General features: G+C 33.9%; 2 protein-coding genes across 2 annotated transcripts in view; both read left to right on the top strand.

The window, feature by feature from the left end:
* The first annotated feature begins 357 nt into the window (after positions 1-357).
* On the top strand, positions 358-4,189 carry LOC123705788 (type II inositol 1,4,5-trisphosphate 5-phosphatase). The gene has a single exon (XM_045654805.1). It carries the CDS (start codon positions 438-440, stop codon positions 3,000-3,002), a length of 2,565 nt encoding a protein of 854 aa, XP_045510761.1. The 5' UTR covers positions 358-437; the 3' UTR covers positions 3,003-4,189.
* A 1,130-nt stretch (positions 4,190-5,319) lies between these two features.
* LOC123705787 (stathmin-4) overlaps positions 5,320-17,108 on the top strand; it is a 38,156-nt gene continuing 26,367 nt past the window's right edge. Inside the window, exon 1 of the mRNA XM_045654803.1 lies at positions 5,320-5,533. Coding sequence (XP_045510759.1) covers positions 5,515-5,533 — 19 coding nt within the window. The 5' untranslated portion in view covers positions 5,320-5,514. The remainder of the gene's footprint in view (positions 5,534-17,108) is intronic.

Here is a 17,108-nt window from a genome sequence, read left to right as displayed (position 1 = left end):
TTCCATGGTTTATTCCGGTTTCAAAATTAAACCACAAAACCAGAAATATTCGCAAATAGGTACGAGCGTTATTGCAAACTAGTGTGCGTACATTCTTGTAGTTCGCCACGATATTCGCACAAAACAAATAAATATTTAAACTCGCTTTGACCCAGCTGTCCGGGTGTTTTAGAAAGTCGATCTTGAACAAAACGTCGAACGTATGTAATATCGTAGTTTACATTATGTACAAAGAAATATGAATTAAACTTAAGTGCCACAAAATATAAGCTCTCCTGTGAAGCTCTCTTATTTACATTGACAGGTTATATTTACAAACGCCAAATGCCAATTTTAATGTCAATTTTAAATATCAAATATCGATGGCATAAAAATTATGTCAGAACGAATTAGTTTGTGTATTTTCTCGATGTAGCTAATAAACAGTGAGAATCAAAATGAATCACGAAGAAATAAGAGCAGTGGTGCAAGAAAAATTTTTGTCCAGTGAGAAAGTTACAGCTTTTCTGTCTGATGCAAAAGTGCTCCACCCAGACTGGGTAAAGAAAGATAGACTTCTCGCCATCGTAGAATACGGGGACGAGAAAGCTGTTTTTTGTTTATTCTCGTCATGCTACCCACCAAAGTCCTTCACCGATTTATCGATAGAAATAGTATTGCCTATAGACAACAGTTTCAAGTGTGAAATCGATAACAAACCGTCGGATCCTGAAGCAATCTTGTACCTGAATTTACAGTCTCGTAATAATAAGTTCAAGTTCGAAATACAAATGACACCGCGCGTCGATAATTTCGTGGACGACCTATTTAGAGGAATAGAAGCTGTAAACAAGATACCGACACAACCAGAGTTTGTATGGCTCAAAAAATACAGTACAAAAAATGAGGAGGATATAATAACTGAAAGTATAATTCTTCCGAGAAGTGGAATTTCCAATATGCAGACCTCTGCTCCAGTTGCCATAAGAGAAAGCTTGATAAAAAGGAAGATGAGTGACAAGGAATCAGATTATACATTTACTAAAAAATTCTCAATTTTCTGTGGAACTTGGAATGTAAACGACAAATCTCCTGTCATTCCACTGAAAGGGTGGTTGAGTGTAGAAAAAGAGCCCCCAGATATATATGCTGTGGGTTTCCAAGAACTTGACTTGTCAAAGGAGACATTCCTCTTTGATCAAACATTCAGAGAGGATGAATGGTACTGTGCAGTTTTGAATTATGTTGATAAGAGAGCCAAGTATGTGAAAATTGAGAAAGTAAGACTTGTGGGCATGTTGCTTATCGTCCTGATTAAAGAGCAGTATTTTCCTTTTGTCAGGAACGTAGTTTGTGACACAGTTGGTACTGGTATCATGGGTAAAATGGGAAACAAGGGTGGAGTAGCCATAAGATTTGATTTTCACAACACATCTATATGCTTTGTGAACTCTCACCTAGCTGCACATGTTGAAGAATATGAACGACGCAATCAAGATTTCAGAGACATATGCAACAGGACAAGGTTTCCGCAGACCAACCAGCAACCCAAAGCTATCAAAGATCATGATCATGTCTACTGGTTGGGTGACCTCAACTATCGCATAACTGAATTGGATCCTATGGCGGTAAAGAAATTGGTCAATGAAAACAATTTTGCTCCAGTCTTGGAGTGGGACCAGCTAAAACAACAGCACAAAAACAACAATGTCTTTGCTGGATACCATGAAGGAACCATAACTTTTAAACCCACTTATAAATATGATCCAGGGACTGACCATTGGGATTCCAGTGAGAAACACCGAGCTCCAGCTTGGTGCGACAGAATTTTCTGGAAAGGAGAAAGAATTAGTCAACTAGCATATAGAAGCCATCCAGCCTTAAATATAAGTGATCATAAACCAGTTTCAGCATTATTTAGCTCAGAAATTAAAATAATTGATGAAGAGAAATACAGGAAAATATATGAGGAAGTTATAAAACAACTTGATAAGCTAGAAAATGAGTTAATACCACAAGTGAAGGTCGATGTAACTGAAGTTGATTTTGGCACAGTTAAGTATTTAGAATTGCAAACTAGAACAATAACTATAAAGAATACAGGAAAACTACCAGTTGAATTCGAGTTTATTAAGAAATTGGATGAAACAAGCTTCTGCAAAGAGTGGCTCATTGTTGAGCCGTACAAAAAGTGCATATGTGCTGATGAAACTTGTGAAATTCAACTCAAAGTCCTGATCAATAAGACATCTGCTTGTAAAATGAATAATGGGACCGACAAACTATATGACATTTTGGTATTACATTTATATGGGGGTAAGGATATATTTATCACAGTCAATGGAACTTACGAAAGAAGTTGTTTTGGCTGTTCCATTGAAGTACTTGTTAATTTAAACATGCCTATAAGAGATGTGCCTGCTGGAAAAATGATTGAGTTGGAGAATAAGAGAGACCAATGTGTTACCACCCAAGCAACTTACGCAATACCAAAAGAAATATGGTTTTTAGTTGACCATATTTATTTGCATGGGTTGAAAGAGCCAAACTTGTTTGAGCAGCCTGGCTTACATTCAGAAGTCTTGCAAATAAGGGACTGGTTAGACAATGGATCAATTGACCCCGTTCCAGGCAGTATACATTCAGTTGCTGAGGCTTTGCTGCTTCTACTGGAGAGCACAGCAGATCCAATCATTCCTTACAATCTACAGGCTGTCTGTTTAAGGGCATCAGTAAATTACTTACAATGCAAGCAAATTGTAATGGAGCTGCCAGAGTTCAGAAAGAATGTTTTTCTGTATCTGTGCGAATTTTTGCAAGAAGCGTTGCAACACAGTGCCGAAAATGGACTGGATCCGAAGACACTGTCAACACTTTTTGGCGCCATATTTTTAAGGGACAATCCCAATATAGTACAAGAACCCCAGTCAAGAATTAATAAACAGGTCATAGACAAGAAGAAGGCACAATTTGTGTATCATTTTCTGGTAAATGATCATAGTGACTTAATTTTTACCAAATAGATTTATTTTAAATTATTTTCATAAGCTATTTAATACTCAAAACATTCTCCATTAGAAATTCGTATATGCTTTGTTGTGGATTTTAGTCATTATTTATTATAGTTTTTAGAATATTATATAGATCTTCTCATTGTATGTTTACATGACATATTTATACTTACTATAATACAATATATTATTATTTAAATAGTTAATAAATACCAACGAACAGCAAGCGGCCAATTAATGATTTTAGTGTAATTTTTAATGGTACATATTAATTTGTAAAACAAGTATTTTTTAGTTAAGGCATGGATAAGGCATTGTTGCCATTTTTTTAGTTAAAAATTTAAAGTAAATCGGACTAATCTTATTGTACTTGCAATTTATTGTACCTAATAGGTAACATTTACTTAAACTATTATTTATTTAGATAAAAAAGGGCCAGGTCAATAATCACCATATTCATTAGCAGACGACAAATTGCATAGCCATAGATTTCCTTTCTGTAAAAGTATGTGTATTTTATGGTAGTTTGACAACAGCCAGCTAATTTTCTGGTTATAATATATTACAATGTTTTGCTTCGGAGTTTTGGATGTATTTTTACAAATATTTTGTAATAAGTTTACACGCCAAGGAACGCAGTTACGGCCAATGTCCAAATGAGACGAGTACACGGCCGCCATTTATATTTTGTTTGAATAATTACGTTTATTAGGGGAATAACCAATAACTAGATTTCTACATGTCTACGTGATTACAAATATCTTAGACGGCGTTTTTGAACTGTTTCTGATTTTTGGTTGTTATGGTATTAGAGATAGAGAATATTATTTAAAAACTTTACGTTAAATATAGGAAATGTATGGTGCTCCCAAAGGGAGAATTTTTTGAGCAGTGTCTTTCGATAGGTTTTTTTTTATCAAATCTTGAAAAAAAAAGTGAATGTTTCAGAACTGTTTACCTACAAATTTACACTTTATTAAGTACGTATTTTTCACTCAATTATTTTCTACACCAGGTTTCAGGTCACATTTTGTATACTTAAAATATTAGATAATAAATGTATCAAAGATGTTTCAATGTTAAAAAGTTGAAGCTTTTGTACCTAGATGTACAATCTATATGTAGTGTTACTACACAAGATGTATCAATGTATCGATTACACATATTTATCGATAACCTAATAAATTGTCTTGAAGGTGTGTAAGTTCATTATTTATGTGCCTTCCTTGGTGTAAAAAAAATAATAATATTTCATAGGAAGTCGCGTGGGAAATATTATCCATATTATGATTGTTTTGGAAAGTAAATAGATTGTTATGGCATTTATTATACTGAAATTAAGCATTAGATATTTACTTAATTTCATAATTGCACCTAAATTGTTCAGAATTACCTACCCTTTCACTTTGTAAATGTGTAAGGAACTCTGTCTGTTTGTATCTTCTTCACACCTAAACTACTGAACCGATTTAGATTAAATTTGGTACTAAATGTTGTTTCTAACTTAAGAAAGGAAATATGTTTAAATCCAAAAATCTCACGGCTGTGTCTCACGGGAACGGGATATATGCGGGTTTATCTATGGCTACGCGGGTAATATAGTAAAAACTTAGTATTAAATAAACTTGTAAGTTACACCACAGGTTACACCCAAAGTTAAGTAGACCAATTTACTTTCAGACTGGCTATTAAACGGATTTTAATTATTTTTACTTAGTTATTTGCGTCCACTGGGATATTTCATATTAATAATAAAAAAAAACAGTCAAACAGCTGGTTTTTAATAATTTATCGATGTTATTATAGATTTTAAATAATTACAGAATTTATAGTAAGTATATGTAATTGTGGATGTAATCTTGCCACAATTATTTTAAAATTTAAATTATGCCGCCGCGCCGGCCGGTTGCAAAACTACTATCCGCGTCCGCCCTGTCTTTGTAGTTACAGTGACGAACAATAGATGGCGCCTTTATGAAAAAAAATATTGTTGAAGGTTTATTTCCTTGTAATTCATAATGTTTTTTTATCAGAATTACCTCAAATAATAATAACAATGAAAATATTATGGAAATAAAAACAAATCGTAAAATCATATTTTGATACTAATCCTATTGTCTATGGCCTTGGATGCAGCCTGTGGATGCAGCTTCCTAGATCATGGGTCGATGAAAAAAGGAAATTCAGCGGCAAATTTGATTGTAGCCAATCGCGTGAGTGCATTCATCCGTTATGTCAATAGATGTCAGGAAACTGCAATCAAATACAAAACATTGTTTTCGTTTTCAATCTGCAAAGGCAAGAAGGTATTTCAGTACCTGTGTTCAGTACCTACCTCATATCCTGTCTCTCATCGATTCAAATTCGGTTCATAACTGTTTAACGGGTAAAGGAGATATATTTAAAAACTTGCTTCATCATAAGTTGTTACTAGAATTTGTTCAGCGTCAGTGATAGGCGCACGCACAAAGGATCTACTTATCTTGATTCCTGTTTTTGTGATTCCTTGCCGTTAGCCGAAATCATGGAAGTTGAAACAAAATGTAAGTAACTAATTCTATTTTCTTTTTATTATTATAATATTACTATGTCTGGAAAGTACAACCATATGAAATTAAGGTATTTTTATAGAAAAAAAAATTAATGAATTCTTTTTTCTCATAGGTAACTACTTCTATACTTACAATAATACATAATTATTAATCAAATACTTTTGCGTAAGCGTTCTTATCTTATGTTCATTAGAATTTTATTTAATCGATAGGTAGGTAGGTACGTTACCTAATTTTATTTGATATTTTCAAATTAGGTATATGCCTTTTCGGATTTTCCAACGTACACCTTTGGGGGTAGGTAGATAAATAATTTTTTTTTCAAAAATTATTAAAATACCTCGTTAGGTACTCGAAAGAATTTTCGATTCGATCCAGAGCGAGGATATTCAATTTTTATCGCACTGGATAGAATAAAAGTAAAAGAAGCAAATATTCCAAAATTTATTTTAAAACTATGTACCTTCCTAGGTACCTACTTACCCAATAATCGTATTTCTTTACTCCACACTTTCAGCCGTTCGCTCGCATAGGGAATAAATTTGAAAACTGTAGGTACCTAGGTATATTGTTAGTCTATAATATTTATTAAGGTTCCATTTGATGGTGTTTCTATTCAAAACTACGTAACTAGGTAGGGGGAATCCGGGAGACTTGCCCAGGTGGGAGAGTTGAACCACTTTCAATAACTTTTTAAATTAGGCGCCAAATTACGCCAAGTGGCAAACAAATGAACGCGCATAATCCGCCAATCACAAGCAACTCGAAATTTTGAGTGATAACAGACGCATTCGACCGTGAGTTACGAAAAAGTATTTTCATCGTCGCGGAGTGAATTTTTTTGGATCTGTTGTTTTAATTGCTATGCACGCATTTATGAAGGTATGTATCAAACACCTACGTTATTGCATTACTAGATTATCATATTTTGTCGTACGTTCAGTGTTGTTCTCCAATTGATAGTGGATTTGTTGGAAAAAATCAAGATATGGCCTTGAGTCGGGTGTGGGAGAGTTGAACCAGTCGGCAGTCGGGAGACTTAAACAGTGGTTCAACTCTCCCTTTGCAGTTTGTGCACTTTTTAAGTTAGTTTTTGTTTTGTTTCAGAAAGAAAATTCCTATAAGCCTAATAAGCCTAAGGAAGGTAGTCGTCACAGGAAACCGTTTACTTAGTCTGAGATTGAAAATGCAGACAGAGAAATAAAGAGTGGCATATCTATTCGTCAAATTTCAATCAATTAGTATGGGATAGACAGAACCATTTTACGACGGTATTACATGTTAGGTGAACAAAAGTTAACACCTTTGCACAAGAGGAGCCAATACAAATGCTCCCAGATTTTCAATGTAAATAAAGAGACATTAATCGTTCGTTACTCATTGACCTGCAAAATGCACTATGGCTTAACCAGAAAACAAGCAATGCAACTAGCATTAATTGACTTCGCCAATTTCATTGAATTACCACTTACTAAACCTATGTTGATTTTACATGTGCCACATTTAATCTTTGAGACTGATAGACTATTCTTAGTTTATAGTAACAAATGTCTTTAAATTAGTTTTGTAGATTTATGTAGCAGTAGATACCTCAAAACGAGTATTTAATTAATAATAAAAGCGAATGTTATGTTATGCAGTTGCTCTGAAAACATTTGGTTAATTATTTTCACTAATTTGTTTAGAAGGTGATTATGAATATATTTTAGTTATTGTTAAACGTGTCTAAATAATACATTAATAATTATGTGTAGGTAACATGCTTTATTTGCTTCATTTCTCCTCTCTAAAAAGGTATTGGCAAGTGTCCCGCACCCTATGATCAAGTGTCCCACCGGTTGGGGAGACTTGAATCAAAACTCATTTTTCATTACAACTTAGTTTACTCTCTTATCCTTGTAATTTTTATTTTCAAAATGGTATAAAATCTTAGCCAGATAATAAGGCTTCCATATGGTAAAGATCTTAAAGCTCTCAAAGTCACTGATCAGATTTTATAGAGTTTTTAGTAAAAAGCGGTTCAACTCTCCCGGACTCCCCCTACCTACTTACTCGTAAATGTTATTTATTCCATTCATCCATGATACCTAGTCTACACTACATTATATACCTACCTAGGGGGTTGTAAGTTCTCATAGCCATGGTTTTAATCCGACAGGATTTCCTATGTGGTTATCGCAAACGCAAACTAGGGGATGAACTAAACATAATCATTGTGTCATTATGGGATAATGGCATTTACAACACGCCGCCTATATTCTGTTTCAATATATATGTACCTACACTATAATACCTAAGTAGGTAAATTACAAAGGATTCAATTGATACTTATGTTTTGGCTTTCACCTAGGTACGTTTAGTAAAAAAAGAAAGAAGGTCTTTATAACGATATGATAGTCGATACCTACAGTATGTTTTACGAAATTTCAAGTCTGCGCAAACTAAAAAAAATCCCCAATTTCGCCCCATTGTGTTTTATTCCACTTCCAAAGCTGATAGGAATTTTTATAAAGATAAAACATATAGGTACATCCCAATGGTACATGCCTATAAAAATTCAATAGTTATCAATTTGTATTCATAATTCAATAGATCAGAGGGACGAGTAACGTACCAAATTATGACAAAGGTAGGATCTCCAATTATTCAATAATTATTATTTGAATTTTTAAGTAAAGTTACACGTTGTATAGTTAGCTATAACATTGATAAAATCTAAGAAATTGAACCCCTGGCCATTGTACTCTGTGATCTGTCCGACCACGTGTATTTTTTGTCAAATAAAGTTTTAAATCTTAAAAACAATGTCCAAATATTCTCCGCGTGAATTCCTACACAAGAAAACATTGATTCTTACATTTTCCAATCCGTCTTCACCGCCGATACTTAGGTACTCATAAAACGTATAGTTATTTTTGCCGTTACGACGGTTAAACGGGTTTCTTTAATTTAAACGCAATGACTAATAATTTGTGTTTTGCGAGTGTGTCATCTGCCCACACTTGACTCTTTATCTAAACGATTGCATTCACTTTTCTTTGTTCCTTTAACGACCCGATTGGCCGATTATCTTGAGTAATTTGCCTTGTTACGGAAGCTATGTTTAAATACCTTATTGATAAGTTATTATAAAAGCTAGATTCTCGGTGACTTTCTCACAATAATAAAAGTGACCTACTTGACTATGTTCCTGTTTTCGTTTGGAAAATTTTTTCTCAAAAAAAAAATAATTAAAAATTCAATTTGATCTTTATTTTCTGAATTTTGTACGTTCTTATCTCTCAAATTTTGCTCGTAGCAATTATGTATAATAAATTACGGAAGATATGGTAAAAAGCTTTCTTTTATTCAAAAATATTCTTAGCGTTTTGTACTGAATAATTAACATCCAAACATAGATCAAGATCAAATCAAGATTAAATCACTGGTATAGAAAGAAACGCATATTATGTATAAGGTGGTTTAAGGGTACCTACTTTCAAATCTTCAGTGTGATATCTTCCCGTAGTGCCTTACACGGCGCTTGATGTAAATCTTAAGCATAATGTATCTCTATAACTGGACACATTATATAATTGATAACTAGCACTATTATTCGAAGCAGTTTTTGCAGAAATAGAGCTAGTTAGTACAAAAAAAGATCTCGTCAAATTGCTCTCTTGCCCGATATAAAGTCGTGACCATTTGGTTTTTTTATCATCATTTAACATGCATTTAAAAATTCCGTTATTTCAAGTAGTAGGTACGTAAATCGGTAATCTGTTATAAGGATCGGTAGAAAACAAGGACAGTGACTCACGCGCATCTCTTCCGCGCTCACAGCAACGTTCTATATTTGAAATGTTTACCTTTTATGGAATACGGCGGTTGGTGCCCTTGAATTTATAGTCTGTTTATCTTTTAGGTAACTTAAGGTTCGAATTTGTTATGTTGCATTCCATAAAAAGGTTAAAAACTTGGAATAGGAATTTATTCACAATGAAACAAACATTTGCCTCTGGTCAAGATTATCAACAAGTCAACTAACATCTAGCATTGATTCTTTGATGCTTAAAAAATTTACAATACCTAGTAGGTAATAGGTATAAATTTAAACACCTTTATGATCTCGAAATTTTTTCGATGCTAGTCTTTTTTGAAGCTTCCAGAAGATTCCTAATCACCACCTACCATCACCAATAAACAAAAAATAAATGCAACTATACTTCATAGACTAGTACTCGAGTTACTAAATGCGCTAAATTCCCTTGGTTTCGCTATAGGCTTTCATTGTCCTTGAGCAATGACCCGCGACGAAGCTTTTATTTCCACGGGCTATTGAAACCGCTATGTTGGTGGAATCTTTTAAATCCATAGAATTTTCTGGAATATTTTGAAAAGTCTGTTATCTTGAGGAGGCTAAAAAAGAACATCCATAATTAACAGGTCCGGTAACCGAACCCAATAAGAATTAGATAGGTAGCTAATGATGGTTTCCATAAATTTTATAGTATCAGGTACCTAAGTATTAAAATTTCCTAAATATTCTGTCTTGACCTCGAATTACATCATAATTTCTTTTAATATTTTACAATTAAATAGTAAGGTTTTAAAATCTGCAACTTTGCACAATTTGATGTTACTGTTTTAAGTTTTAACTTCAATTTGATCATTGGCAGTGTCTATTTATGCTAGAGGGAGTGGATTCTATCTCCACTGCTGGAATAATATTGTCTGATGAACATTGTGTTATTCTAATGCCGGGGTGTCTGTATTGTATTTACATAGTACAGGATTTGCTTAGAGCATGCCTTGATATTGAGACAGAAGCGAGCGAAATGTAGCAAATTGAGAATTTATTGATTTTTCGTGCCGATTGTCCTGTGCTTTATGGGATGTTTTCGTTTCTAATTCTGAGTCTTCACTTAAAAAAAAACGTTTAAATATAAACTATCTATTTTTTAAAGTGTGAAAGTTACGATCATTAAGTCTTAACTCTTAAGCAACTATGTATGCGACAACAACTTATGGGCTCAGCTCGGCTTAAATTATACGGTGGATAGTATTTCTAAACGCTAGACAGACTTATGCTTTAACAGTCAATTAAAGTTCTTTCCTTAGTTCAGACTAATCTTGTTCTTTTAAATAAAGAGTCGCTAAAGAAAACCCTGGAGTAATTGCCGACAAAAGCTTTAATAAGACCACGGATTTCTTGGACGATTTGAAAACGAACGAAGTTACGCTTCAAACGGCCCAATTAACCGGAGAAATTGCATCGCCTCAATTGTATTAAAACAGTTAAACCATGGCAATATTTTTCTTCGATAAAAATAAAGGGTTGAAATGAGAGACATTACGTTCGTTCGCTGCTGATTCCTTTAGGGGTGTTTACTTACGAATGAAAGGTAGAAAGGGAATGTTTTGCCTAAATTTTGTACTTGGCTACAGACGATGAAACTGTTTAACTCTTGATATGCAACCCAAATTAAGCTACTATCTGCCATCTATTATTGTATTATTTGAAGTAAAACAACTCATTACCCAGCAATTTCTGTGTAAATATAGCGTATCATAAATACTTAAAGAATCGTCCTCCGATGAGTCACATTCAGGGTTTTCGAGTAATGAAGTCGTGAAAAGCGTATGGAACGATTCGTATGTTTGTGAAACACCCGTTGTCCGACCCCACCCCACCGACGCTCATTACTATCACAATAGCAGTCCTATACACTGAAAATATTAAGCATTGTTCGTTTTCATCCGCGTAAAAAAGGTATTCCAGTTTATATTGTAATTAAAAGATGAAATATTGACTGTAACTTTTACATCCATTAACGTGATGAAACTCATCAGTGATAGTAGGTCATATGGTGATCATGCACATGTGCATTGCTCTTTAATTTTAAAATGAATGAGTAGTTTGATAACTTCTATATGCTACTTTTAAACTGTTAGTTAGATATTTAACCATAACCACACTTCTATGTTATTTCGACAGTTTTTTCTAATTTCCATCTCTTTCGAATCTGAATCTGGTTGTTATATGTTATACGGTATACCCAGATGTTCCGTATCTAAGTGAAAGAAAAAGATAATTACAGCGATCGATACCATGTGAAAAATGTTTTTAATGTCCATAATTTCAAATAAAAGTGAAATGTTTTTATAGTGATAGATAGCAGTTACTCCAAAATTATTATGGTGGTAATTGCACTTTAAAGTACCCTACAAAAACCATAAAAATATTTTAATCGACTCACCACTTAAAATTTATTAGTTACCTTATAAATTTTAATGTCAAATATATTACATTTTACAATTTACACCATTAACTTTCTATAGCCTATTTGCTAGATAAAATTAAGTCATTCTTAATTAACTTGAGACTTGGCCAACAAATCCTACAGAAATTCCGAATTTAATTTTTTGCCAAATGACTCATATAGTTCAAGTCCTAAGAGGTTTCTAATGGTCCAGATTAACCGATCATGTCCTCCTACACTGCTTTATTTGCGTGTTAACCCAATTGTTTTCGCGTACTTTAATTTGATAATAATTACTTTCGCACTGTCTCTGACCATAAAAGGAGAGACAGGCAGGTCAAGCCTACGCATGCTGTCTGAATAGCTTCCAGTGCATTGTGCAGAAACAAGAAGTGGTACCTATTGGAGACATACTTGTTTTATCGATCATAAAGCTATCAAAGTATGGTGATAAAGTCTTGTTTTTTTCATTATCGATTTATTTTCGAACCGGTTATCTACAGTTATGTAAATTTAATATTTCTTAGTAATCTTTAGAGATATTTTTAAACCAACTGAAATAATAAGAACAATATTCAACTTATTAATGACTTTTCAAAAGTTATCAATTTCTGTCTCTGTTAGTTAGAAGAACACATATTAGGTAGGTACTGACGATTTATGATATCATTAAATTAGGAAGATTCTAACCTAGTTATGATTTGAAGGATTTTTATCCGTAAATACTTATCGTGCATTTAACAAACATCATTCTTTATATTTTATTAGGACAAACTCATAATTCTGCATTAAATTAATTTTACCTCGAAAATCTTGCTAAGTTGTAAATCTTAATCAAGCCAAGTGCGGAACCCAAGGTGGCAAATAAGTTTAAAAGCAAAAACTTGCTATTTAACTGTGCACTTGTCGCGGGCAATGTTTGGGAGAGTGCTTTCAGCTCGTCCGAGGTCTCGTTTGACGGCATTATGGCGACGAGTGTAAAAACGGTCTTTTCCAACCAAAATTAAACTTAATTTTTCATAAGATGTAACTAGGTTTTTGTTTTCCGTCTATTGCAGTTTTGTTTTATGGTCAGTGATTGTGTGAAGCAAGTTGTTTAATCGACAACAGATTAGATATTTATTCTGAGTCAATATTAACAATAACAATTAACAAAAATCCATTATGATGTCAAACAAGTGACTAATTTTGGTGTTACATATTTGTATCCTGTATTATTAAAATGCATTTCAATATGCATTTTAGTTGCAAAGACTGGGCTATTTTTATCCAATAAAACTATACGCACAGAAATAAAAGTAACTAAAATTGCAGCAGTTGACGCTGTTAACTTGAAACGATCGTACCATCTATTCACGTTTTGATCGAAACAGCGTAGTTGCAAATAAGCTCGGGGTCATTAAACCTGCACGGTTTTGCGGTGTGCCGATGCTACCGCCGAACACATGCACATCGTTGTAATTGTGTACGATGGCCTTGTCTGTAGGATTACGGTTTAGATATAGGAGAAATTCGCACTGACTCATACTTCCATGTACGTTATGGATGTGAAACTAGATGATGCTTTGTACACCTATCAATATGGCTGGTTTTATTTCAAATCTTCTAATATATAAAAATCAATGCCACTTTTCGTTGTAATTCCATAACTCGAGAACGGCTGAACCGATTTCGATAATTCTTTTTTTATTATATTCCTTGAAGTACGAGGATGGTTCTTATGTAGAGAAAACGTTAATATGTACCACGGGCGAAGCCGGGGCGGACCGCTAGTTGGTTTATATAAAAGCACATAGACTTACCGTTGACTATTCTTAATCAATGATTATCAAGATTGTTATGGATTTTTTTAGTATATGTACATAAAAAAATGTTAGAAATCGTATAGACCGTTTTCTTACCATTGAGAATGTTATGTCAGAATATAAAGGCATCAAATTAATAATAAGTATGTGACTAGCACCGAGCACGAGTCAAAGCGTCATTAGCCACAAACACAACTTGATTCGTCTATTCTGGCCAAAGTAAACTAGCATCATGCGTAAATACAGCTCAGAATTCAGACGACAGTGTGTCGCAACCAGCTTTGAGCATTCGTAATGAACCCCTGAAAGAGACGGTAACTAAGTATCGTTCGCTGTTTCATTTCAAAATAAAGACATTTGCTAAATTGAATTTACAAATAAAAGATAAAAGAACATTTTGAAGCGATTAACATGTTTGTAAGATACGAAAGGGTAAAGTTCAAATATTTGGAGAAGGGTCGAGTCTAATTAGAATAGGTTATTCGATGTTTCTAGTGTTTATAGATTTATCTAGAACGTTGGGACAGTAATTTATTTAAATCTATGTTCCAGTTTAATGTCCTTTGTCACTTATTTTCCAAAAATTTTCGAATAATTTGTCCGACAGACGCCAAACACCAAGTCTATCGAGTTCAGAATTGAAATCATATTTAGACCGTTAAAAATGGTACTTGGAATAAATTCATGTAACTGCGGATTTAGTGCTGCAAAGCTTGTCACCTCAGTTGCTTTGAGCATTTATAATGAGGCCCTGAAAGGCGCACTAACGAAGTGACGGTGCATAGCTATTCGCGATCAGTTGATTAAAATCTGGAATGTGTTAGAATCGTGCAACGGGGAAATTATAAACGTTTTGACTAATATTTCTGTTGAAGGTTAAAATTTCACCGCGCTAATGAGCAAATGTATTTTACGAACGTTATAGAACTTCTGGATCAGAGAAGCAATTGTCACCTTCGCCAGGGAGACGAAAAATTAACGAATGACGGTTACTTCGTTACCAAAGGTGATAGTTTTCTCGGCTTGATATTATAATGTCAAGAATTACGGTTAATTTTATGAGATACTAGCAAACCGGGCGAACTCCGTTTCGCCAGTTTTCTTTGCTATAAACGTCACGGAGCCCGAGACCTGTCCAACGAATGCAAAACCGTGAAAATCGGTTCGTGCATTCTGGAGTTATAGCGTCAGGAAGGAAAACCCGACTTATTTTTATATAGTAGATAGCGCACGTCTGGATAGGCTTTTCAATGTAAATTCAGACAGCGTTTATTCACAAGGTGCGCAACACATCTGCCTTAAAATGTGTCAAGTATTCTATGTTTATAAGTATATTAAGAAGAGCTGGAACGTCAACACATTTACACATTGCACATGTTAGGCCGGGAGATACTGACATAAAATTTCGGGTCATTTGTAACAGGATGGCGGTCTAGAGGGGTCTTACTTATCCGACGAGTGTGACTTACGCCCACGCGACTAGTCCGCCGGTACCAGCGTTCTGACCATCATTTTTCTTTTTGTCATTGCGTAATAAGACCTCTGTAGAACCGCCATTCTGTTACAAATGACCCGAAATTTTGTGTCAGTATCTCCCGGCCTATGTATGTGTCATATTTTGCAATTGTTTATAAATACAGGATGATGTAATTAGTGTAGTACGAATATCTAAAAATCTATGAAGAATTTTTTGATACAGTAAATGGAAGAATTATATACTATTTTACAGTATTTAATAAAATCATTTAATTTTTTGTTCATTTTCATTAGAAATGTCAATTTTTCTCACCAAGGTGGAAATTTGGATGATAAGGATCTTGTTAGAAAAATATTAATTTTGACTAAAATCGGCATTTTTTTTTTTCAAAAATCAAATTACTAATTAATAATCAGAGTTATCACTTATCACCATTTACATTAATTTACAAACGATATCGGTTGTTCTTACTTAAAATTGAATACCAATGTCTTATTGCGGTATGTGTTCTTTGGAAGTGTTCGTAAAGTTGTTGATCCGTAATTAAATTTTGCGGAAAATCTTTTAGAGCGCTTAGTTGTGACATATCCTAAGCATCTATATATATAAAACTCAAAGGTGACTGATATAGTGATCTAACAACGCACAGTCCAAACCACTGGACGTATCGGGATGAAATTTGGCATGCAGGTAGATGTCATAATGTAGGCGTCCCCTAAGAAAGGACTTCCCGAAATTCTTGCGGGAACGGGGAAAAACGGGGATGCACGTACAAAGTCGTGGGCGTAAGCTAGTATTCAATAGAATTAAAAGACGAGCGAATATGCAAGCCAGTCTAAAACTTGAATATTTTCTAAAATGAAACTAGAGTCGCATTTATTTTTGAACATACTGTAAGTGAAATTGCATAAGTGTGAGTATTGATATATTAAGAAGAGCTGGAACGTCAACACATTTACACATTGCACATGTTAGGCCGGGAGATACTGACACAAAATTTCGGGTCATTTGTAACAGGATGGCGGTCTAGCGGGGTCTTACTTATCCGACGAGTGTGACTTACGCCCACGCGACTAGTCCGCCGGTACCAGCGTTCTGACCATCATTTTTCTTTTTGTCATTGCGTAATAAGACCTCTGTAGAACCGCCATTCTGTTACAAATGACCCGAAATTTTGTGTCAGTATCTCTCGGCCTATGTATGTGTCATATTTTGCAATTGTTTATAAATACAGGGTGATGTTATTGGTGTAGTACGAATATCTAAAAATCTATGAAGAATTTTGTGATACAGTAAATGGAAGAATTATAGACTATTTTACAGTATTTAATAAAATCATTTAATTTTTTGTTCATTTTCATTAGAAATGTCAATTTTTCTCACCAAGGTGGAAATTTGGATGATAAGGATCTTGTTAGAAAAATATAAATTTTGACTAAGATCGGCATTTTTTTTTTCAAAAATCAAATTACTAATTAATAATCAGAGTTATCACCATTTACATTAATTTACAAACGATATCGGTTGTTCTTACTTAAAATTGAATACCAATGTCTTATTGCGGTATGTGTTCTTTGGAAGTGTTCGTAAAGTTGTTGATCCGTAATTAAATTTTGCGGAAAATCTTTTAGAGCGCTTAGTTGTGACATATCCTAAGCATATTTAATAGAATTAAAAGACGAGCGAATATCCAGAATAAAACACAATACCTATTCTTTATGACATTATTTAAAAAAAATACGCCAAACTATACACAATTTTTACTTGATGCAATCCTCAAAGATCATGGACATAGTGTATTGCGCCTTCCACCATACCATCCAGAACTCAACCCAATAGAGTTACTATGGGAAATAATTAAAGGGAAAGTAGCATCACAAAATGTGAACTTTAACTTGAAAACTGTGGAAGAATTATTTAGAAAGGAAGCAAATGCTATTAGTCTGGATATGTTTAGTGACGTTTGGAGAAAGACGCGAAAACATGAGGAAAAATATATTCAATTAGAACCAAAAGTAGATAATTACACTGACTCATTTATA

This window comes from Colias croceus, chromosome 3, assembly GCF_905220415.1.
Source record: "Colias croceus chromosome 3, ilColCroc2.1".
In the NCBI taxonomy this organism is placed as follows: Eukaryota; Metazoa; Arthropoda; class Insecta; order Lepidoptera; family Pieridae; genus Colias; species Colias croceus.
The sequence above is the reverse complement of the archived record's forward strand: the minus strand, read 5'-3'. Positions and strand labels throughout refer to the sequence as shown.

What these genes read in the sequence shown, in the direction of transcription:
- LOC123705788 (XM_045654805.1), top strand. Translation starts at nt 438, where the DNA reads ATGAATCACGAAGAAATAAGAGCAGTGGTGCAAGAAAAATTTTTGTCC.